Below are 25,137 nucleotides of genomic sequence, written 5' to 3'. Positions count from 1 at the left end.
TGCTTGCTTGCAAAGCCTCGACAACATTGAAATATGCAAACACACCTGTGGTCATCTTTGAATGTTTTTTCTTTATAATGATAAACTGTTCACGATGGCCGCTAGTGCAGGCGCATGCTTTGTGACATCACAATACACTGTTATGTGTTGCAACACACCGGCTTGATTTTAGCTTTTGCTTTGTGAGTTTAGTTTACATTTTCAAAATGGCCAACAGGCATTTTGAAGCAATAGAGAAACAAAGTGTGAGAGCGCAAAAGACAAAAGAGAATGAGTGAGCCAGTAGCAGTGTGAAAATGCTGGACCCTTGCAAAAAAGAAAAGAAAGATACAAAGATGGACAAAGAGGGGTGAAGAGCGAATGGCCCAGTAGGAGTGTGCAACAGGCAGGCCCTTGCTAAGAAAAAAAAAATGAAATAAGAAACATGTTAAAAAAATAATATGTGAGAAGAAACATACAAAACGGAAAGGGTGGTGTGCAGAGCGGCCCATGCAGGTTAGTTAGAGCGGTGAGGTAGTGGGGCCGGGTTGGGGGGCGATTCGGTTGACGACCATGAGAGAAAATTAAATAAATAATGAACTTTCCCTCATTGTCATCTGTCGAAATCCCCCTCCATCTGGTCCCACTGCTCTTACCTGCACAGGCCACGGCTGGTGGTGTGGTTAAGCAATGAGCGAGGAACATGGCAGCAGTATGTAACTTCCAAGCCCACACAAAAAAAAAGAAAGATACATTTGTAATTTGGGATCAAAATGAAAAATGAAAGAAGAAGAATTAAAATAAAGTGGGAGAGGCAGGGAACAACAAGAAGCAGAAGTGGAGAAGGACATACATGCAATCAATCCCATGGACTGCTAAAGAGAAAATAAAGTATTTCTCTAATGTCAGCAGTGGAAGGATTTAAGTCATCCAATCAAAATAATGGGGAAAACATGGTCCAGGGGTCTCCCACCTTTTGTACATTAAGAACTACTTCTGCTCAATGAAACTCACTGAGAGATTGATAGTAATATTACTAGTGTTGCAGTAGTGACCGCATCAGACAAGATTACATTAGTGCCCACCATATTCAACATTATTATCAGTAATCACCTCAGTGCATCAGGCATGGTTACCAGCTGATATTTAGAAAGACTGTCAATATGGAATGTCTCTACAAGGGCAATACATAACAGACATAGCTGTAAAACTAATAACATTTGTAAAAATTGTCCCCAACGCCACCTGCAATTGGCAGACTCAAAGTTCACTAAGTATATTGGATTGCACACAACAGTTCTTCTACAACAGATAGATAAACTGTCTGTAGGCGAAACCTAATATTATAATTATTTTATCCAGCCATTTTTTATTGCCACAGCTACCATCTGGATTTTCTTTCATCCAAAAAAGTCCCCTTGAAGATACTTATGTCAGTGGTCCAATAGCTTTATCTTTGCCTTTCCCTTCGATATAGCTACTGGAGAATCATTTAACTTATTAGCAAGCAGCAGCACCCCGCAGACGCCGTTTTTAAGGACAGCAGTCCATGAACTCTGCTATGTTAGGCCCTATACATGTATTTTCTATTTCACAGCAGGTCTCTTGGAATCTTATTTCATTTACAAAAAGGCCCCAATCTTTTTTACCTACTTGGTTATCCCCTGATACAGGCATTTGAAAGGCCAATATAATAGGTCCATTTGGATGATCTATTGCTTTTTAGTTTGGTCAACACTAATCTGACCTGTGCATATTTTCAAATTGTAGCTTATCAACTGTCCTCTCATTGTTATGGAGACCAAGGCCATGGGCATAAACAGTTATTGCCGCCTGTTTGTCCTTTATCCTCATTGAGTGTTAATTTCATCCAAAGCCGATAGCTCAACAACTGGCAGAGGTGTAGAGAGTGGGTACTGTGGGTAGCTAAAGCACTGATTGGGAGAGTTAAGGGATGAAAACGTCATTAGATAAAACTATGAATCTGGAGAGGACTTTGCGCCGATGGAGGTAAAGTGACAACAGCAGTGGAAGGACCCACATGTTGTAAGCTCTAGACAGGAGTCAATTGAAGGTAAGAGCATTTGGAGGTAGAGGAGGCTGGTTAAACAAGGGAGTGCTGGTGATGGACTGAAGCATCAAATTATGAGTGGAGGGCAAACGGGCAACGCTGGGGCAGTCTGAAGACCAATATGTGTAGGCAGGGAAGCAGATATAGCTCTGGCTGAATTACTGCTTGTGAGCACTGCGAGCGGGGATAGCCCCCTGGGACCATCAGGCATTAAAGGGCAAGGTAGAACTGTTGGTGATTGGACGCAGTAGTTGTCAATGCTAGTGGACAATGCCATGACAGCCATAGCTGCAAGCTCCAGAAAGCCTGTAAACTAGTCGGAAGGATGGGGGTGCAATAGTGGCAGCTGGAAGCCATAGTTGGGAGCTGGCAGCCGGAAGCCATGGTTTGGAGCTCTGAGGACAGAGTGAGTGTTAGAGGAAACATTGGATGCAAGCCTGTGGATGGCTTATACGTCAAGTGGGGGGCATGAGGGGAAAGAGGAACCAGCTGGAGAGGGAGACACCATTGGGAATGCTGACCATCTTGGAATCGACAGGCGTGGCAACAGGAAGAATCGCCAAACATGGCGGCAAGCACATTGTGACTATTATCTGGCATCAAAATGTGGTGCAATGCTGGTTACTAATAAAATGACAGACTATTTTTTTTTTTTTTGTATACATTTTATTAACATTTCTTAAACCCGGCAAGTATGTTCAATACAGGCATTGACAGTCATCAGAAGATTATGGAAAAAGAGGAGGAGAAACTTACATCATCCGCAAATTGCACGATATCATAGCAATACATTATTCAATAACAGTGCGAAAGTAAACTACTCATGCATATCGACAGTCTGGCGAATACATTTGTAAGTCGGGGTGCACTGTATTTTATAGTCCGATACGTGCGATGACGACCTGTACCGGTGACAGCTCAGGAATCGACATTTTCTCATGTTTCCCCCCTTTTTTGATTTTAAATATAGATCTGCCATTGAAGTCACAGGATAAAAAACAACTCAGTTGGTACATCATGCATTTGTCCACGTCTCATGGACGTCTGTCATAATTGCGGAACGTATCCTAATGTGCCCTGGGACAGTGTGGTGTACAACATAACTATGATGTAATACAATTGCTCCCGCAGTGACAGTGCTGTAATCAACGTAACATCAAGAAGTGAACAACTAGTGATAAAAACAAAACCTAAAAGGAGACGTAAGAGGGGGGATGGTCATCAAATGTGAGGACGTGGTGTGCAGTTCGGATCAGGGACCTGTCGGTGCGTTGTGGGTTCATGGCTGCCTTCTGGGGGCGAGTGCGGGTTATTTCTTGGTGTTGGGGAGGGCCGGTGGCAGGAGGTGTGGTGCGCGCCCGTGGAGTCAGGTGGGGCGTCACCGTGGCAAGCACGGTGGGGCATCGTCCGTGGGTGCATCAGTGGTGTCCTGTGGGTGGTCACAAGTGTCTCTGTCGGGGGCTTCAGGGTCATGGTCCATGTTTTCTGTCTCGGTCAGCACCCCCTGGCCTTCCTTATGTAAGGAGCTCAGCATCTCGTCCCATATTACTGCGATCGGGAACTTCCGCAATCCCGCGGTTTCCTCATTGTGTAGGGTGATGCTTTCTGCTTTCGCCCAGTTGCCCAGGGATGTGTGCCAGTGGTTAGCTAGGGGTGGGGTGGGTCGTTTCCAGTGTTTCGTGATCAGCCGTTTGGCCGTGAGGAGGCCAAGGTCCCAGAAACGAGAGGGAACTCTATTATGACAGACTATTTATAATAATTGTTTATTTTCCCAAATTTTCAAATGCAGGGAAGAGAAATATGTACCTAGGTCCTGGTGCCACTGTACCTGCTGCATATTTAAAGTTACGTCCCTGCACCAGACCACATGGCTTCATGTTAACTGTAAAGAGTTTATTTTTTCCTTTCAATGAACATATTTGCTATGAGAGTTACAGAAACTGGGCAGTAGTAAAACATTTATGTAGTGTTTATTAACTCAGATCTGAACATAGGATACACGAAGAAAAAAAAACAGCAAATGAGTTGTGTACACATATTCATACCCAAATGAAGGTAACGCTGACTACATGAAAACTTAGCATATTAGACTAGTGTGCAGTTTTCATTTACATATTTTGCACCTTTCATAGGCTGATGCTTATTTATTGTTGCCTAACTTCAAAATGTCTCCCTGTGAAATCCTCACACAATTAATCGAATACACACGATAAACAGAGACTGTTTCTTTTAATAAAGAAATTAGAAGCAATGTAAGATTTGGCTTGTTTATGCTTGCAATTTTATTGTTATACACAGTGCCTAATTTGTAAGAGATTAAGTGCTGGGGCCCGAAGTTTTGTTCATAAGCCAGCAGCTGGCTCTATCAGGTCAGCAGCTTAGCTTAGCCTTGAGCATATCTCATGTCTCTTTAATCCACCACCAAACACTCCCTGCCTCTTTATCTCACTTATGTAGGTTCTTTATTCATATATCACTGGTTTTCCATCTTTCCCTTCCTCCTCTTTTTTCCTTCTTGTGTTTTTCTCTCTCATTCTTTGGATCAAAGTTTGGTAAGGTAAAGTAAGTGCACGCTCCCAAAAATGAATGCCCCACCTGCAGCCACCAGTTCAAATTAAGCACTCATTAAATGTTGAAAATTTTGCAGTGCAGATCTTCTTTCATTTTGCTAGTGCCGATGCTTCAAGGGCAAGCTACTTACCTTCGGTAATGGCATATCTGGCGTCAATCGGCTCCGCGTCGTCAAAGTCAGAAGTTATGTCTGTGGTGCCAATATAGGTTGCACCCAGGCGAACTTACCACAAGTTAAGGACTGAGAAGAATGTCCCTTACACCATAATCGGCTTGCAGAGTGAGGAGGATGGGAAGTCCAGTAAGAAATCTGCAACTAGAGTCACCACCAGATGAGGCATTACCAAAGGTAAGTAACTTGTTCATCTGATAGACTTCTAGTCACAGATTCCTCACCATAGAATAGATACCCAAGCAGTACCTTCCCGGAGCTGGGTCTGCGAAGCCAATTAAATCAGAAAAACCTGCAGGACCATACATGTGAAATGCCTGGTACAACGGACTTGACTGTGCAGGCAGTAGTGCTTGGTGAATGTGTGCAGGGATGCCCATGTTGCTTCCTGATAGATGTCCAGCACAGGCACTCAGTGCACTAACACAGTGGTCACAGCCGTGGCTCTGGTGGAGTGAGCACACAAGCCCTCAGAAGGTTGCTTCTTAGCCAATGCGCAGCAGATCTTAATGCAAATAAAGATCCAACTCGAGATGGTCTGTTTCTGCGCAGCCTTCCCTTTTTTAGCTCCTACATAGCACACGAAGAGTTGATAATCCACCTAAAACTCTTTAGTATGGTCGAGCTAGAATGACATCGCTCTTTTTGGTCAGACGGTGGATTCTTTCCTCCAATTTAGAGGTATGAGGTGGGGCAAAAAAGATAGGCAGGATGATGCTCTGGACTCCATGGAAGAGACCTCCCCCACATCACATCACTCAAACTGATTTGATATCACAGGAGTTTGAAAAAACACGTAGGTGTTTAATTATATAATAATTACAACTCATATATTAAACATCTTGTTACAAAACACAATTAATGTAACTGTATGACAAAAATAACATCAAAGACAAATATGAAAAACAATGTCAACAAAGGGGAGAATGTATAACACCCTCCAAGTGGTTTCACATAAGCAAGTATACTCCCACTTCAAGTGGATATTTCACATAAGCAAGTATACTCCCACTTCAAGTGGATATGAATGAATATGTTAGGTGACATATTAGGACCCTTTAGTGAGGTCCCTTCACACAGCAATGGAGAGAACCTCTTTAAAACTTAGACTAGTCCCATAAAAACAATGTACGTCCAATCCAGATCACATGAACAACAGTGTCAGAGTTCACTGACATGAGTCGACTATCTTAAAATTATAGTCATTAATCAATATCAGGTGTTAAGCAGTGAAGTATTCCAACCCTTCTTAGCTGGAGCAATATAACCCAATGCATTCAGTATGATTGTATAAATGAGAACCGCGAAAGTCATTCGATACATGGGGCAATTTGCTTTTAAAATCACTTCCCCAGAAGCGCCCACCCTGTCATTCTGTCCGCGCTCGTCCAATGTTTAATGATCATAACATAGTGGGCTTCTTTAAGAGCTACAAAAAATATATTCTTTACAATTTAAGAATTGGTAGTAGTGTTCTGGAGGTTGCACCTCAAAAAATGTACAAGTGGATTGGGCAACCAGATATGCAGTAAAAACTTCTGTGTATATCCAACAGTTGGCAAGATTCTAACGGTACCACTAAGGGTAAAGTGTACCCTACTACCTTGGGTGCACAGACACACAGGGCCCAAATCCAGTCTCTGTGAGATATGTTACAACATTATTATACCCCGGCACTCTAAACGTTAAATAGGTAACAAAGTATAACCTTGATAAGTTGGTATCATACAACTTGAAATTCAATATTTTAAAGGCATACAACAGAGATGAGTATGTACAAAAGTTTCTTTCTTTTAATATATGCAGATATTCTTTTTATATATATAACAATTTCCATCAGGACTGTGTGTACCCCTATTTCAAAACAGTTATAATACAGAAATATTGACAAACATCATTGCAATATACGGTCCTGAACAGTATGCATGAAAACAGCCAACACGTGTTTCGTCACATCCAGTGACTTCCTCAAGGCTCGCAGGAATTGTTTCAATAACAGTAATGCTGACCGACCATATCTCTTCATAGACTAATACAGTACTTGGTTATGACATCCAAATCCAACGGTGTTTTGTGTACATTGCCCATATGATTCTTACTTGTTGGACAGGGAAAGTCCAGGAAGTCAGATTCAAATGCAGCTACCAATAAGCTTGCTACTAATACTAGGATAAATCAAGTCACGATGCACATTCTAATAATATTCCTTATTTTTTTCTTCAGTGATATTAGTTGATATCCCGAAACATTGTCAATGATATGGTAATCCCAAAGGAGCAATCTACCGGCCCATGGTTAGATGCCAGGGAATCCGTATATTCCCCAAAATAGGTTCACGAGATCACAACAATGTATGGCAGTGGTGTTGTCCGGGAACACCTGCTGGTGCCTTCCCCTTGAAGGAAGAAAGGCTTTCAATGTCAAGCAAGTCGCCCGAAGCTCAAACAGGTTTATATGGATTCTTCTGATCTTCACTTCTCCTAGATGTCCGCCCCAGCCCAGGAGTGACGCATCGGTCACTACAGTTGGCTCTGGCTGGGGAAGGAAAAGGGGTATGCCACTGACCCTACTGCGGTTCGTTAGCCACCATTTTTGCAGTTCCCTCTGAGATCTGGACCATGTTGGAGCGAGGTCATGTAGCCTAACCGCCTCAGAGTAAGTCTCACCAATATCCAGGATAGAGGCTGAAACATCGGAATCATAGCCTGAATATGTTGGAAACACCGCCTGGGAGGAGAAGCCAGAAAATGCGCGGTTTCCAGAATGGCTCAGTTAAAAAAGGGAGCGTCTGAGAGGGAGTGCATTAGGTTTGCTATAGTCTTGAGGTGTGAGAAGACTGCCTGGGGAGAGACTGTCTTCAACAGCAATCATAGAGGTAGGGGAAAACACCCGAGGGGCGCGGTTACGGCAGAAAGAGAGCACGGCAAACTGTATGTGCTCTTGGCCCACCATTTACAGCAGATAACATCTGTGGGCCAGCATGATGGGAATGTGGAAATATGCATCCTGCAAGTCCTACGCTACCATCTAGTCTCCCGGGTTCCGTGCAGACAGGACTTGGGCAAGTGTGAGCATTCTGAACTGTTCCTTTTTCAGGAAGAGGTTGAGAAGGCAGAGGTCTAGGAGAGGACAGAGTCCCCTGTCCTTCTTTGGCACTCAGAAAGTAGTGGGAACAACACCCTCTCTATGACTTCCTTGGCCAAGAGAGCCTGCACGTAACTACGGAGCAAGGAGAGATGGTCCTCCATCAGCCGATCGTAAGTGGGTAAAATGGGAGGAGGGATAGTGACAAAGGGGAGGGAGTAGCATCTTTGGGCAATTTGTAGGACTGTTTGGTCTGATGTCATTGACCGCCAGTGGGGCAGGTGAATATTCTGCTCCCACTGGGTGTCCATGATGGTCGGAGTGCAAACTAAAGAGGCTTGGAAGCAGCAGCTGCTGGCGTGGGGTGTTGGACTCACCATGGGCCACCTGCCCCACATTTTCTATGAGACCCTCGACTAAGAGAAGACTGGGAAGCATGGTGGCCATGGTGTTGGAAGGTAATGGGTGCAGTGGAAGACCCCTTCCAGGGCCATGAAAGGCATACTGGGGTTGGCAAGGGCAAAAAACAAGCACAAGGACATGGCTGTGGCTCTGTCCTTAAAGCGCTCTAGTGCTGAGTCCACCTTCTCTCAAAAAAGACAAGAGCCATCAAAGGGCATGTCCATGAGGAAAGCCTGGCCATCCTCTAAAAAGCCTGTAGTTCTCAGCCACACATGGTGCAGCAAGGCCACCATCAATTAAATCACTCTATGCAGCAAGTCGGTCGTGCCAAGCCTACACCTTATGGTGAACTTAGCTGCATGTCTCCCTTCAGCAATAGCCTCTGTAAGTATGGCTCGGGCCTTCTCTTAGACCAAAGGCAGAACTTGCGCAACTGAGCCCCATATCATTTGGGATTAATGGCCCAATAGGCATGTGGTGTACACCAACCGCAGTGCTAGGCTCGCAGAACAGTACATTCTCTTATCAAAGGTATTCAGCCTCTTAGATTTCCTATCCAGTGGAGTGGTAGGGAACGCGCCAGAGCTACTTCTGCATGTGGAGGCTAGAACCACCAAGCTCTTTGGGACCAGGTGAGGGTCCCCAGGAACAGGGTGATGGCGTGGTGCAATGGTCCTTTGCAGGGGAGCCCCTGTGCTGGGCTTGGAACAGGCCCTTAGTAGGAACTCTGCAAGAGCTTCATTAAAGGGGAGTAGGGGTTCAGAAGGTGTGACTCCCAGCTAAAGCACCTCCGTCAAGAGGTTTGCCTTGACTCCCACCATGGATAATTGAAGGTCCAAGACCTCAGCTGCCCTACATGCCAGCATTGTAAAAGAGACTCCCTCTTGTGTAGAGAACAGACCAGTGTCAGGTGAGGTGTCCAACCCACTGCCAGTTCCTCGTACCTGTTGTCCTGTTCTTCATCGGGAGTTGGTAACCATATGAGTCCATTAAACACTCCCATTTGGCTCTCTCACCAGCCGGCCCTGGGGCCGACCAAACGGTCAGTGCCCTTAGAGTGGGCAAACCACTCCTCACCTGACCCAGAGCAGACTGAGCAACCCCTGCCCGCACACCCACCCACCCGCCCCCAACCAAGCCATTCTGCTTTCTCGCAGTGCGAGAAGAAACATAAAATGGTAGCTTTACCATTTTATGATTCTGCTTCTCGCACTGCGAGAAAGCAGTCGGGCAATGCTCCTCTGCCCTAAAGGAGGACCCGCCCCTGACGGCATTAGACGCCCGTCCGGCTCTGTGTTAGAGTCAGGAATAACGATGGGGTGGCATCGTCTAGGGGAGTCGACTGAGCCAGGAATGTTGGCACTGGTGCAGGCGCCATGAAAGGTCTCAGTCTTGCTGGCAGCCCTGCTCCACAACCAACTGGGGATCTATGGGGCCGACTGGCGACAAGGGTAAAGTGTTGGTGTGCGTCCAGTAGAGGCCCCTCCTGCACCTGTGGGTTCCGAATGCGCTTCAGAGGTGCCAAGCCACCCAAATATTAGATGCATGGCCTCAGCGAACTCCTTCAGTTGGGTGGGTGTCACCCTGGAAAAATGGAGGAAGCGCAGAGCGGGTCCCGGTGCAGGTTCCGCCAACTAGCAGGGCCTGGAGCGCCGAATCTCATGCACCTTCTTGCAAGTCTGAAATAGACGCAGAGATGTCAAACACCTCTTCAACTTAATGGATGATTTATATTTGTGGGACTTACCCAACTTACGTGGCGATTGGAGTGCGCAACAACTGTCGGTAATGCCTCTGCAAACAGTCCCAGGACCTTTGGTGCGATCGGGACCTCTAGCGCCAAGGAGTCGACCGATGTCAGGCGGTTAGGAGCTTGAAGGGAGCATTCCCTCATCGCCTTCGGATGCATGTTGCAGCAGTCCTTCCAGGTCTTGGATACATGATCCAGCTTCAAGCATCACAAACACACCAAGCGGGGGTCTGTCACCAGCATTTGCTAGTGACAGGCCCTACATGGTTTGAAGCCAGCCAATTTCATGAGTGACATACCTCACACCAGGAGAAAACTGTTGAAAAGTGTTGAAAAAAACAGTCTAAATAAGACTGAGGGGTAACTCAGACTGGATAAGTGCTATCTGGCATTGAAATGGAGGAACTGACGTCAACTGGTTGTGGGGGCGCCTATATAGGTACCGCACATGGCATTTCTGGCATAGACGATGCAGAGCAGAATGAAGCCACCTACAGGCGCTCCGGGGTTCTGCTTGAAAATCTTCCGGATCCAGCCTGACACCTAGGGAATATTCTCTGGTAAGGAATCTGCTGCTAGAAGTTTCTATCAGATATGCAATACTCTGTCAGCCAAAGTATTTTTAACTATACTTTGTGTATTTGCAAGATCTGTATTTCGAGGTTTTCAACTTTGCTCATACAACCTCTTCAAAGATTATTGGGTTTTACTTGCTTACTTTACATACTTTGTGTACTAAATCATGGACCGTTACTGCTTCCCGCGCATTTACCGGAACCCCTCGCTTCGAATTCGGACGATAGCACAAACTTCGTTTGATCTTTATTTTGGAAAATTCCCCACATCAGGAGATTTTTTCGGAACATATTAAAGCATCGTGTATATATTGTTTAACAAGATTTTATTATGCCAGCGTTCCGATTTACGATTGCGGCAGATTTAATCACTTACTCAGAATTTTAATCACCTTAAATATCCTTGACAAGCCGAGAGAGGCTGAATTCAACAGCTGACCAGATATTTAAGCCATATAGAATTTCTATGAAACCTTCTTGTTCTCACTGCCGTATTTACGAAAATCCTCGGCAGAAAGTTTTAGAATTAATAATTTCTGAACTAAAGAATCTGAGGCGTCTATGACGTAATAACCACATCGATAATCATACTACTTCCACATCTAGACAAAATAGAACATATTGTGGCTCCTCCAGAAGAAGGCGCTGGTCGCCGAAAGGCGCGTCGAGATATATGAATTAATTTTGCCACTTTTTACATTTCTGTATATTGTGAGACAATTTGAATTGTGTTAATTAGGATAATGTTATTTTAATTGATTCATTTTTAGGTTTGAATCTCCTTGCAATGTGATATATTTATTTGAAGTTTTTATTCATATGAATTTGTTGACAGTGAATTTTTGTTTTCCTTTTCTTCACATGTATATCATTAAATACCAATAACTGACCCTGTGTAGTCCCACCTCTTTATTATCTTTCAGTTTGACAATTGTAATACCTTTGTGCCTAGGTTGTTTTATCTCATCAACCTAAATCATGGTAGAACAGCGACTGGCAGTTCCTAAACCAGGGAAAAAAGCCAATGTCTTGGTCCATTTGTTAGTTGCAAAAAAGCCTGTCGGTGCACAAAGATTGTGGTCTGCCAGAAATACAACTCACATAGCGGGTAATCACACTAATCTTGGGTATATATATCTTCAGCTATTTCCTTACTGTTTTCCTACTACTGTGTAACAATAGAGGTAGCCATATATCCCTCAATGTGGCACAGATGTAAGTACATTATGAGATTCAGGACATGTTAGTCTAATGAAGTTTACTGTTCAAGACTTGTATAATTTCATGCATATTCATGGGGCAAGGAAATCTGTCAAAAATCTAGGAGCATTTTTTGCGAACTATAAATATGAAAATGACACATGAAGAAGTGTGCTTTCTAATTATTCTGATTAATTTTTTAAGATCAAACACAAGAAAATTGGCTCCAACGACTTCGCTTTGATATACCTAAACCTGCACCAAAAGTCAAAAGCTAACACATTTGACTAAATAAGCTCAGTATAAATTGAAGAAAATTTTCTAGGAGGTCGACAGTACAGATTCATAAAATGCCACCAAAGCTATTAGGAAAACAAAACATTTACTTTCAATGAAACGTCAGACCTAACCATAACCATATAGGCACCCAAGTAATTTATATAAAATATAAGCTAACACACACATATATATATCTTGCTCTACACAAAATGATGACAGTGCAGTGTAGGGATTTGTTTTTTCAAACATTCAGGTTTTTTCAACGGAACGATAAATGAACTTTCAAATGCTGAAAATATTAAAGCCCCTTTAAACACTTTAACAGTCTGCAGATTTGACCTGGAAGTCTACAGACTCAAAAGAATGTCTCATCCTTGTAGCGGTACACTACCCATCCTGAGCCCTAAAAATGATTTACTAGCCCTAGCAAGTTCCCATTCCTGAGCTCTAAATACACCTTACCACACCCTAAGCACTGCATATCTTTGAGCTCTATAAACTCTTTACTAACCCTTTGCACAATACCATCATTGAGTCCGATAAACACCTTAGTATCCCTAAACACTACCAATTACTGAGCTCTAAAACCACTTACACCCACTAAACACTACCGATCCCTGAATCCTAAAAACTCCTCATTATCCCATGTACTACCAATCCCTGAGCCCTAAGAGTCTTTATTATACCTCTATACTATCCATCCCTGAGTACTAAAAATTAGGCCTGGGCGGAATTTGCGTAAACGCGTTACGCAAATCTCTGCGAAACAGTAAAACATCTCCGCAAGCACGCAGAAATTCCACGAACACGCGGAATTGCTTGTTCGCGTTGCTTTTTTACTGTTTGCGATTGCTGTTTGGTGCTCGGGGGGAAATATCTTGCGAGCGCGCATTTTGAGAACGCGAACAAGCAAAAATTTCGCGAAATCGAGGAACGCAGAATTTTGGGCAATTTCGCGATCTCCACGGAACGCAAAATTACCCAAATTCCACGAGCGGAACGGAATTTGCCACCCAGGCCTACTAAAAATGCATCACTAGCCCAACAGACTACCATCCTAGAAATTCCTTACTAACCCATTCACTACCTATGCGGAACCCTAAAAAATCTGAAAAACTAAAAATCCATTACTAACCCCAAATGAACTTAAATATTAATACCATAAATACCTATTTTAAAGTTATATTTACTACTTTTTATTTAATTAATTTAACTTTAATTACCTAAAATAAATTGTGTACGTACATTTGATTTAAATTACAATTAAAAAGTTAAATGACGTCAGCTTAACAATATGCTAGTACATATATGTATATATATGTGTTGCACACATAGATTGTTAAAGTAAGGACACTTAAAACTAACGTACCTGCAAAATAGAGACCTGAGAAGTAAAAGACTAAATACGTATGTGGTATGTTAAGAGTCCTGATGTAACTCCCATGATGTATTCACTTCAGATATAAAGAACTCTAAGTAGTAGTGACATATCTTAAAAAACTGTTTCGGATGCATGAGATTCTTTTCAAATAAAATTTCCTTTTATATATTTCCTAAAAAGATCTACATTGACTTAATTACAGCTGGCAAAAAAAGTGCAGATATGCCACATACCTTATTAATGTGTCATCGTCCACAATAACAAGCCACGGTGTTTCTGAAGCGCTGTTATTAAAAAATCTTTCTAAAATAGCAAATGTCTTTCCACAGTGACCTGAAAAACAGAGCATAATGCCTTCAAAGATAATATATAATGAAATAAAAAATGTAAGTTGAACAACAATCAAAGATCTGCTCATGGTCAAATGGTTGATATTCCAAATGGTCATTGTAAGAAATCAATATGTAGCACACAAGCAGTAATAAAGTGAAACCACAACACAAGAAAAATCCCAAACCAATTTAGAAAAATAGAATACATTTTCATATATAAAATGATACAAGAATGACTAAAACACAATCAGTAGAACTGTAGATAATTAATTTTGAAATGTTATGTAAATATATATAGTGCCTAAAAGCATAGTAAAGAGCCAGTTGCCAATCTGGTTGTGCTAGACCGGAAGAAAGTCACAAGTTCAGGATGATCGCAATTGAGCGCAGGCCAGATACATTGACTAGGTTAGTCCAGCTGAAAAAGTTACCATTGCAAAGAGCCCAGTTTGCAGTGGAGGCGACCGCGATGAGCCAAGACAGCGTTGAAAATGGTTGTCGCTTTAACGCGAAGAACGGAATGGATGTCACAGGCGCTTATCTCTTTAGTGCAAAGATCCGGTTGTGCGTTGCAAATGGTCGTTGCTGGAACTTCGCACTGGAGGTCTCTGCGGGCTGTCGCCACTATAGAGTGAAGTGCACATTTCACATTGCTGGCAGTCACAATGTGTCAAGAGTCGGGCTCACCAGAGCTTCGGGTTGGCAGTTGTTGTGTTTAACAAGAGTCTCGGAACAAACGTGCCCAAAGGATTTAACATTTCTTCACAGAGGAGTGCACTCTGATGCCAGTCAAAGGTCCAGGACCTGGGGAGGCACCTCTAGAGGGTCAGGGGCTCACTCTAACAGAGAACTGCAGGGCTCAGGCAGAACCAGTTTCAGGTCCAGGAAGATCCAGTTGCACAATTGCCTCTGGAGCTTGTTGTGTCCCTGTAGGTCAGTACTGGAGGTCAGCCAACTGACCCTTGTAATCAAGCAGGATAGCCTGGGATGAAAGGAGCATGTCAAATCTTCCATCTCAGAGGCAATGGCAGGTCTCAAGCAGCAGGGCAGTCCTCTGGGAAACAAGGCAGGCCTGAAGCAAAAGAGCAGTCCTCTTGAGAACAAGACAGTCCTGCTTCTGTAGTGTCCACTGGTACAGGAGTATACTGCAGAGTGGCTCTGGAGGTCCAATATTTATACCTGCTGCCAGTCTTTGAAGTGGGGGATTCCCTATACTACCCTGACATCTGGTTCTAGAAAGTTCTTCCATTATCAGACTCCAAGAAGTCTGGGGAGTCAAAAGACTAGTGTCAGGCTCTTTTGAATGTGTGCTGGAGGCAGCCCTGTGAAATGTAAGTGGGGCAGAAAACAGCTTCACCCACAGCAATCCAGGCAAGATAGTCCAACCTGCCATCACCTAAGCCCCTTTGTCCAACTGTCTGGGTGGAATACACAAAGTTCACAACTAAGCCAATCACAGTCATGTGACCCTTGAGATTGGAAGCAGGCAACAAAAGGTTAGGGCAGGAAAATGCCAACTTTTTAAAAGACCAAGAAAGGGGGGAACTTGGTGCTCTGGATAATTTAGGCAATTTCCTTACTGAAATAATCACAATGAGTTACTTCATATGATTAGGTCATTTATTTTAAAAAAATTCTTAAATAGCTTTTTATCTTTTTTGATACATATACAATAGGAGGAACATAGGTAAAAGAGACTTCTAATCCTTCCAATCCAACACATCAAAAAATTCCTATATATACAAACATTCACATATCTTTACAACATTTACCAGAATAAACATTACATACATTTATCACAATACAACACAACATCAATATAATTCAACAACTAATATATCATTTGTAACTGATAGATACTAATGAACTCTTTGCAACTGATAGATACAAATTAATTCTCCAAACTGGGAACCAAACTGCATTCAATGTTCCTCAGTATCCAGCACCCTTTCAGTATTGGTCTTAATGCCTATTACTGGAACTGACGACGTGTTTCAAGCCCCAGGGGACCTCCGGGGGCTCTCATCAGGGCTTCTGAATTATATACACATTGGTATGATCTACAGAACAAAAAACAAATGTATAACTCTTTCTCCTTCCTCAACATTACTCAGTGCTCTCCAGTCTACTAGTTTCATAAATGCACTATACTTGCTGAACGAAACTTTCATCATGCTGCTGCTTTCTGAATGATGGGGGAAACCCACTGGACTGACCCTGTTAGACTTTCCGTCATTACCTTGCACGATTCGCACTTGTATTATCATTGTACCTCCAATTACACCTACCACGACTGTGCGGGTGGTGCAGCTTTCCCAAAGCTCGACATCTTACAACACGATTGTCTGTCGAATACGTGACTGAATCTAAAATTGAAAGAGGAGCATTTCATAAATCACTCGCTCCATTACTCGAGTTTATGCTAAAAACTCGTCCAGGTGTCCCTTGCAATCCTACATACCTGCCTAGCTGCATCCAACCATTTTTTTCGCCACTCCTCACGAAAGTTAAAAATCACTGCATTGTGTGCTCCCCTTTCTGAAAGAAGAAAGCACTGGTCGTTAGACCGGCATTCATTTCTTAACTCACACGATATTCGATGTGTAAACTTTATGGAAAGCAGTGTACCTTACCACTTCGGCCCGACTTTTCACTCGTTCTCTCGGCGCCTAACTTATCTATTAATAAACAAAGAGCGGAGGACGCTGTATCAGTAACGCTTCAGAGTTTTCCCATTACAGGGCAGCCAGATTCTTTCCCCACCCGAACGTACTTTAAATCACCAGGGGATTCCTCCAAACTATGCGACCTCGTTCACGAACCGCAGGGGCACTTCATGTTTGAGCTTCCTGTCTCAAAGATATTACTAAGACTTCTGGGACATGTGGTCTTATTAGTGCCTCACTTCAAAATAGAGAAAATGTAATGGTCTTGTACTCATACTCTTGATAGCTAAGACATTTCATTGAGCCCTGCGTGTACACTATTACAGTTCAATATCAAATATGCTTCTTTTGTCAAAAGCACTGACTCAATGTCTATCAATCTTTTAGACATGTTTACCAACACCATCTCTTTCTGTGTGTGCAGAAGTCATGAAATGATCTACCATAGGGGCAGTGAGCACTTTCTTTTTTATTCCCGACCTGTGCTGTGAGATTCTCCAATTAATTTTTTGATTGGTTTTCCCTATATAGATCTTTCCACAGGGACATATAACTGCATAAACCCCGTTTTTTGATTTGCAGTTTGTGAACATAAAGTGTCTCCATTTAAAATCATGGTGGATAAACTCGGTGCTCTCAATGGTAGAATCGCAAGCGGCACAGTTTCCACATTTATTGTGGTCCTCCAATGGTTTCATGTTCCACTGCGCCTGCAGATTACCTTTCTGCTGCGTTTTGAAAATGTCTGCTCGAACAATTTCTTGGCCAATGCTTCTGTTTTTCTTCATTGCAAACAATGGCTGTGGGAAGGGACATTGCAAATTTTGTAATAGATGCCAATTACGTAACATAATTTGTCTAAATTTATTTGTGTCTGGCCCAAACGTAGAACACACACTAATCGTTCTAGCTGTGGCTTGTACTTCTTCTGTAACAGCAGAGGTGTACAGGCATGCTTCATAGGGTACCCTCTCTTTTTCATTTGTTCACAGAAGGCTACTGCATGAAGTTCAAAATCACCTTTGACAGAACAATTTCCACGGATTCGCAGTAGCTGACCGTAAAGGAAGATTGTCCTTTAAACCGTTGAGGTGTCAACTACCATGCTATAAAATTGTCTTTCCGATGTAATGAAACTGTGAGCACATTTTCTAGAGGGGGGACCTCAACATCCAAAAATGTCAAATTAGTTTTGCTTTGGTTAAACTGAATTTTATGTCCGGGTGTCTGGAGTTCAACCACCCATGGAAATGTTCTAGAACTTCAACAGAACCTGACCACAGGCACCAGACATCGTCAATATAACGTAGCCATTGAGTGATATTACTCAAAAAAGGGTTGTTATGAAAAATGTATTGATCCTCATATTGTGCCATGAAGAGGATCGCCATATCTGGGGCAAAAGGACATCCCATGCTGGTCCCCTTCATCTGGATTTAGAAGACATCTTCAAATATAAAAGAATTCTATTTAAGGGCTACCTCTGCCACTCTGCCAGTTGAAGAATGAATTGTGTTGCTACCCTATGTGGTTGTGGTCTTATTTCTAAATACAGTTCAATGACCTCAAGTGCCTCATCTGCGGTATCTGGGTATACAGGGAGGTGACATCAAGTGTCACCATCCACTGTTCCTGATTATTAAATCTTAAGCCTTCAACTTTCGTGATAAAATCAGTAGTGTCTCTTAGATATAACTGAACTTCAGTCAAAAATGGTTTTAAAAACACATCCACTTCCTTCTATAAGGGCTCTAACAGGGAGTCACAACCGGAAATGATTGGATGTCCTGGAGGGGTCACTAAGTCTTTTATGGATCTTTGGCAAGAAGTAGATCACTGGGATCCTTGGATACCTTTTAGATAGAAATTCAAACTCCTTGGGTCCCAGTAATCCTTGCTCAGAGCCATTTCTGAGTTTCTCAGTAAACAGTTCTTGTATACATCTGGTGGGATCTTCCTTAAATGGACAATACCATTCCTTTTTACCTACTTGATCCCTTCCCTCTTTGAGATACATTTCTCGTAGCCAAATAACTAGGGCCCCCCCTATATCCGCTTGTTTAATGACTACTGAGTTATCTTTTTTCAAATCACTAATGGCTTTTTGTTGGTTCAGAGACATGTTCCTTCTCAGATACCCTTTACTCTTTTCCAACTGATTCAGTGAGGACATCACTACCTGCTCATAAGCCACAATTTCTTTAGGAATATTGCACGTAGGCGGGGTGAAGTTAGATTTATTAGCAAGCCCTGACACTTCTGCCTTAGCTTTATAGGCTTTCCCAGCAAAAATGCCTTAAGTCGTATTTTTCGACAAATCTCCATGGCTTCATTTTTAGTTCAGTAAAATCAGTTGCCCTGTTGCACAAGTTACTACTTGTGTAACGATATACCTGTAAGAGACATTAGTTAGCGATAGATTCCTTACCTTAGAATCTCCCCAGGTGTCAGACTGGATCCTGAAAGTTTTTTAGTCAGCAGTACCCCTGCGCGTCGATAGTTGGCGTTGTGCGGCTCCGCATCCGTCGCCTGTGTCGTAAGCGCCGAGATGACATCACAGAGACTACTTAGGCGCCACCCATGCGTGCTGACGTCAGTTCTGTACACGACTTTCCGCGCCAGAAACGCAGAGCCATGCATGAAACTGACTACTGGTGCCATGAAACTAGGGCCCTGAAAGGGATGACCTTAACCCTAGAAATCAGTTCGCAGAATGGGGAGGATGGGGGGGGGGGGCGGTAAGGAATCTATCACTAAATAATGTCTCTTACAGATATATCGTTACACAAGTAGTAACTTGTGCATCTGAAAGAGACACGTTAGTGATAGATGCCTTACCTTAGAATAAATACCCCAGCGATACCAACCCCAGAGGTGGGTCTGCGAACAAAATTACACCAGAAAGTCACGGAGAACAGAACGGCCAAATAGGCAGTCTCTCCAGACTTGACTGTCAAGGCAGTAATGCTTGGTAAACCTGTGCAGCGAAGCCCACATAGCTGCCTGACAAATGTCCTACAATAGAATGCTGCGTCCCAAGGCAGTATTGGCTGCCGTTGCCCTAGTAGAATGGGCACGCAGCCCCACAGGAGGCTCCTTCTTAGCCAATGAGTAACATGCTTTGATGCACAGAACAACCCACCGAGAGATGCACGGCCTGACCTTACTTAGCGCTCACGTAGCCAACAAAGAGCAGGTCATCCACCCAGAACTGTTGTGTGCGCTTCAGATAGAACGAGAGCGCATGTTTTGGGTCCAGACGGTGGAGCCTCTTTTCCTCAATTGAAGGATGCGGAGGCGGAAAGAAGGTGGGCAAAGTGATGGTCTGCCCGATGTGGAAGGGCGTGACAACCTTTGGTAAGAAAGAAGGACGGGTCCTTAAAACCACCTTGTCCGGATGAACAGAAAGGAAAGGAGGTTTGGAAGAAAGAGCCTGGAGCTCACTCACTCTTCTGGCAGAGGGGATAACTACCAGGGAAGCCGTCTTGAGAGTGAGAAGACGCAAAGGACCGTTATGAAGGGGCTCGAAGGGAGGGCACATCAGATATGTTAAGACAAAGTTTAAGTCCCATTGAGGCATAATGAACGGCACGGGAGGAAACCTGTGCGTAATGCCTTTCAGGAAACGGTTAACAACTGGAGACTTAAAAAGAGAAGGCTGATCTGGAAGCCGTAGAAAGGCAGAGATGGCTGAAAGATAACCTTTGATAGTGCCCAGAGCAGAGTCCTGCTGGACCATAGAAAGAGGGAACAGAAGGACTTCAGAAACAGGGGCAGAAAGGGGATCCACAGACTTAGCTGTGCACCATGCCACAAAATGTTCCACCTGCAGGCATATATCGCTTTAGTGGAGGGACGCCTGGCTGCCAGAATAACATCACAGTCTTCGGGAGGAAGATCGAAAGCCGTCAACTGTCGCCGCTCATTCTCCACGCATGGAGGTGGAGGCTGGACAGGTTCGGGTGGAGGACCGTCCTCTGCTGCTGCGACAGAAGATCCTCCCGAAGAGGCAGTCGGATCGGGGGATCTATCGCCATGTTGAGTAGCTCGGGATACCAGCATCTTCATGCCTAATCCGGAGCCACAAGAATAACTTGGGCCCGGTCACGCCAAATTCAGCACTCTGGGCAGAAGTTGTTTAGGCAGAAAGGAGTACAATAGACCGCAACTCAACACGTGACGAAAAGCGTCGCCGAGCAAGTGCCGCCTCAGAAATTCCAACGCGCAGAACTGATGACCTTGCGTGTTCTCTTCGGTGGCGAACAGATCTAACCAAGGCTCTCCCCAATGCTGAAAGAGACCTTGCAAACAAATTTGGAGTGGAGTTTCACTCAAATGCCGGACGCACAGCTGAATCAATGACTTCTTACAAAAGATTCCACACATTTTATCCTTGTTTAATATTGGTTTATTCCTTATGTTTCAACTTCTTTTTCAATTTTACTTGTGTCAGTTCATCATGTTACATGAGGGACAAAGCAAATTTTTTACATCTAATACGTCAGATATGCCTATCCAAGCCTTTTTTCAGACGCAAGAATTAATACGCAAATCATCCTAAGGGAAAAAAGTTCTTCCCAATACATTACGGGCATATTTTTTTGCCCTTCGTCAGGGGTTTCACTAAAAATAAAAACAACAGTTAACATTTAGATTGTGTATCCAAAATGTGATATTTACAAGCAACTTTGTTACTCCCAACCCTTTTTTTTGCGGATTATGACTTTACCACATAAGCACCGTTATCTCTCTAATTACGTGATTACACGCAACCTGGTAACCAAACAAGCTTCCTTCAAATTATTTACTATCTGCCCTATTCACTTTCCTTGTGCCTTTGAAAACCCTCCACGAAGAGTCCCCACCAGCTTGTGCCAAACCCTAGTGAAATTAGTCCACTTTCCCAGCAACGTTAACGTACCACTGTATATTCAACCACTGTCAAGTAACAGTTTGTTCCCTCTCGTCTTGTTCTCGCCCTCACATCAACATCCTTAATCCTTCCTCCAACTCCCATAACACCCCATTACAAGAGGTGCCCGTATACCAATGATTCCCTATTTCACATCCCTCCTTGTTAAACCTTCCTTAACCATTTGCAAACAGCATAATTCTGTTCCCACACGTTTTTAACCTTCAGAACCCTTTACTCCATTCAAACGAGCACACAACCCATTCCTTAAACACAGCCTCATCAGCATTCCACTTTACCTTAATCAACGGTTGCCCGATTATCCATCCCTTCATCTTCTCTCCTAGCGCGAAAAATAGTCACGCGCCCCCTTTCACATCCTCCCTTTTAAATGCAAGAGAACTACATACCACCCCTCCCAATTAACCTCTAATGAGTGCTACCGGCGTCACTGTGCCTACAACTTCCATAACCCTCCAAACCATGTCCTTACGTGAACTTTACCATAAACATGCTATGCCTCCAAGTTCGTGTCAAAAATACACTGCCTCCTCGTGAAATCTTCCTAAATTACTCAATCGGTTACCCCGCCCACCCACTGCTGGTATTCAAAACGTCGATCATGTGATAAAACAAAAAGGTTTAAAACACATCTCACTAATTTAGTAAAAAGTCCACATTCAATGCTATGATCATGTTTCAAATGCTGGTGAAAATTCCGTTGCTCATAAAATTCTTCTTTACTGCGGGTTTTACAAAAACCGTCCATCACGTTGTTTTCCAGAGCAGTTCACTCGCTCCCATATTTAGGGTGACATTATCGCTCATATGACAATTCAATTAGGTAATTCCATTTGTTCCCTCATCTTCACCGTAATCCGTGGGTGCAACTTGTCCATAGGGCAAGTAAGTGATACTTTTCACAAAAGAGAGAGTGTCCAAGTGCACTTGGACACTCTCTCTTTTGTGAAAGAGATCTTGCGCCACGTCCGAGTTCAGGCACCATTCATGATCCATCAAGCACCAGTGGCTGAGGTCGTCCACCCTGGCGTTCAGTGAACCTGCCAGGTGTTGAACCACCAAGGAGATACCTTGATGTTACAGCCATATCCAGAGGCGCAGAGCCTCCTGACATAGGGTCCATGACCCCACCCCGCCCTGTTTTTTGCAATACCACATGGCGGTGTTGTTGTCCGTGAACACCTGCACCACACTTCCCCGGACAGAGGAAAGGAATGCCTACAGTGCAAGTCGGATCGCCCGACGCACCAAAAGGTTGATATGGAGTCGGGATTCCGCCGGAGACCAGAGGCCTCTGATCTCCACCTCTCCCAAGTGGCCTCCCCATCCCAGAAGTAACGCACCCGTCACCACTGTGTGCTCTGGTTGGGGAAGGGAGAGGTTTCTGCCATTGGCCCAATCGCGATTCGTGAGCCACCACTGCAATTGTCGTGCAGTGCCCTCCGAGAACTATCGGCTTTAATGCCAAACAGGCGGGTGCCATCAAAGGGCATGTCCATGAGTGAGCTTTGGAAATCTGGCGAGAACCCGGTAGATCTCAACCAGGCGTGGCGACGAAGCGCCACAGTCCTAGAATTTGCCCTACCTAGTGAGTCTGCGGTGTCCAAACCACAATAAATAGTGAACTTAGCTGCATCTTTATCTTCGTCAACAGCTTGGGACAGCACAGCTTGGACCTCTTCAGTACGCTGAGGCAATAGGCATGCAGTGTTCACCGATCGCAGCCCTAAGCTGGCGGAAGAGAACAACCGATTGCTGAACTGCTCCAGATTCTGGGAGTCCTCATCTGGCGGAGCGGTGGGAAAGGCACTCTGGGACGTTGAAGCTTGGATGACCAGGCTCTCGGGTGTAGGATGAGTGGTCAGAAAGGCAAGGTCCTGCGACGCCGGGCGATGATTCCTGGCAAATTTCTTATCCACAGGGGCCCCTGTGGCTGACCGCAACCAAGTGCCCAGTAAGACATCAGTGAGGAGATTAGTTTTTAGGGCCACTGTAGGGAGATCAAGGTTGAGGACCTCAGCTGCCCGACAGAGCACCGCCGCGTACGAGCCGCCCTCCTCCATGGTAGGCGGGGGAGAGGCAAACCCCGGGTCAGAGGAGACATCAAGGCCGCCTGCCTCTTCTTAGTCGTCCTCCCAGTCCTGCTCAGAGTCACACTGACGAGCAAGAGGGTCCTCAGACCCCTCCCAGTCGTCTTCCACCTTCGTCGTATGCGGTACAGACCGCGGCGGCGGGGCAGGGACCGGGGAAGATACAAACGGCGCCGAACGGGGCCGAACCGGCGCCGTGTTCCAATGCGGATCCCAGGTAGGGAAAAAATGGTCCTGGAACCGGGGCAAGGACGGAACAAATGGTATCCACTGCGGCACCGGAGGCGCAGCCGAGAGTGGTGCTGGGGCCGGAGCCGGCAGCATGGGACGTTGTGGCGCCATGGCCGGAGCCAGCGGCGCAGGATCATGCAGCGCCGGAGCCGACCGTGGCGCCGACAGGATCCTGACAAAGGACCGCGGGGCCCAAGGGCACGCCGGCGGGAGCTCGAGGCCTAAACAGGCGGTACATCATAGCAAGAAATTCTGGCACCTGTGCGGGAGTCGCCGACGGACCCAGATAAGGTGGGTAGGCCGCGGGACTCCCAGGCTCCAAAGGAGCCACAGGGGTACAACCCCTGTCCCCCTTGTCTGCCTCTGGGGACCAACGGGGGGGGGGACGTTGGAGAGCGACAACGCTTCTTCGTCTCTTACCCGAATCCGAGGGTGATGACTTGGAGCCCAAGGAGCGATGATGGTGGCCCCGCGAGCGTTCTCTGGAGTGGCCCCTGGGCCGAGAACGGTGCTGGGATGAGTGCCGGACCTCAAGCTGCTTCGGGCAGCGCTCCCTCAAGGCCTTCGAGGCTATGGCCAGAGAGTCCATGCAGGACCGAGAGTCGTGGTCGTACTCCAGGCAGTAGAGGCAGACGTCGTGGGGGTCCGTCACTGGCATATTGCAGCGGCAGGCCTCTCAAGACTTAAAACCAGGCATCTCTACGTGCACCAGAGTAGACTTACAGGAGACAGAAGTCTCAAAAAAATAGTCAAAAAGTGACTAAGGTACGTGCTCTAACCGGATCTTCGCTTACTGGCACGGAAAAGAAAGAACTGACGTCAGTGCGCATGGGTGGAGCCTAAGTAGTCTACGTGAAATCATCTCGGTGCTTACAACGCCGGCGACCGGAGAGGAGCCGCATGGTGCCACCTACCGACGTGCAGGGGTACTGCTGACGAAAAAACTTTCCGGATCCAGTCTGACGCCTGGGGATATTCTAAGGTAAGGAATCTATCACTAACGTGTCTCTTTCAGATTGGGATAAACTTAAGACCCAACTCTAGCACTGATCTTCATCCTTGGACAGTATCTTTTGCGACAAGTTTACTATAGATATCGCTTTTACGTCTTGTAATACTGTCTCCTTGTTAGCATCTCCCAAGGCTGCTGTTTGAATCTTACCTTTACTTTCTGCTTGTCTTTGTCTAAAAAAGTATTCTGTCTCTTTGAGGGTCCCGGTCGAGGATCAGAATCCCCTGAAGAGTCAGAAGAAGAAGTTTCAGAAAAGGTTGTAAAACTGTTATGGGAGCACCCCTGATAAGTTCGTAAGAGCTCGGCGAGAATCTGCGAAAGTATAATAATCTTCCTTCAGATATGGATACGCCTGTTCAAGACTGAATGACTTACTATCTTTCTCGAATCTTGAAGTCTTAAAGCTGAT

The 25,137-nt window shown here is 44.8% G+C and overlaps 1 protein-coding gene across 4 annotated transcripts in view; it reads right to left on the bottom strand.

The window, feature by feature from the left end:
* Positions 1-25,137, bottom strand: part of B3GLCT (beta 3-glucosyltransferase) — a 1,060,368-nt gene that overhangs the window by 243,269 nt on the left and 791,962 nt on the right. For all 4 annotated transcript variants that reach the window (XM_078657144.1, XM_078657145.1, XM_078657146.1 and 1 more), the window contains exon 12: positions 13,698-13,797. In XM_078657144.1, the coding sequence (XP_078513270.1) occupies positions 13,698-13,797 (100 nt within the window). The remainder of the gene's footprint in view (positions 1-13,697; positions 13,798-25,137) is intronic.

The sequence above is a fragment of the Lissotriton helveticus genome, chromosome 8, assembly GCF_964261635.1.
Source record: "Lissotriton helveticus chromosome 8, aLisHel1.1, whole genome shotgun sequence".
Lineage (NCBI taxonomy): Eukaryota > Metazoa > Chordata > Amphibia > Caudata > Salamandridae > Lissotriton > Lissotriton helveticus.
Note: the sequence above shows the minus strand (reverse complement) of the source record. Positions and strands in the feature narration are given on the sequence as shown.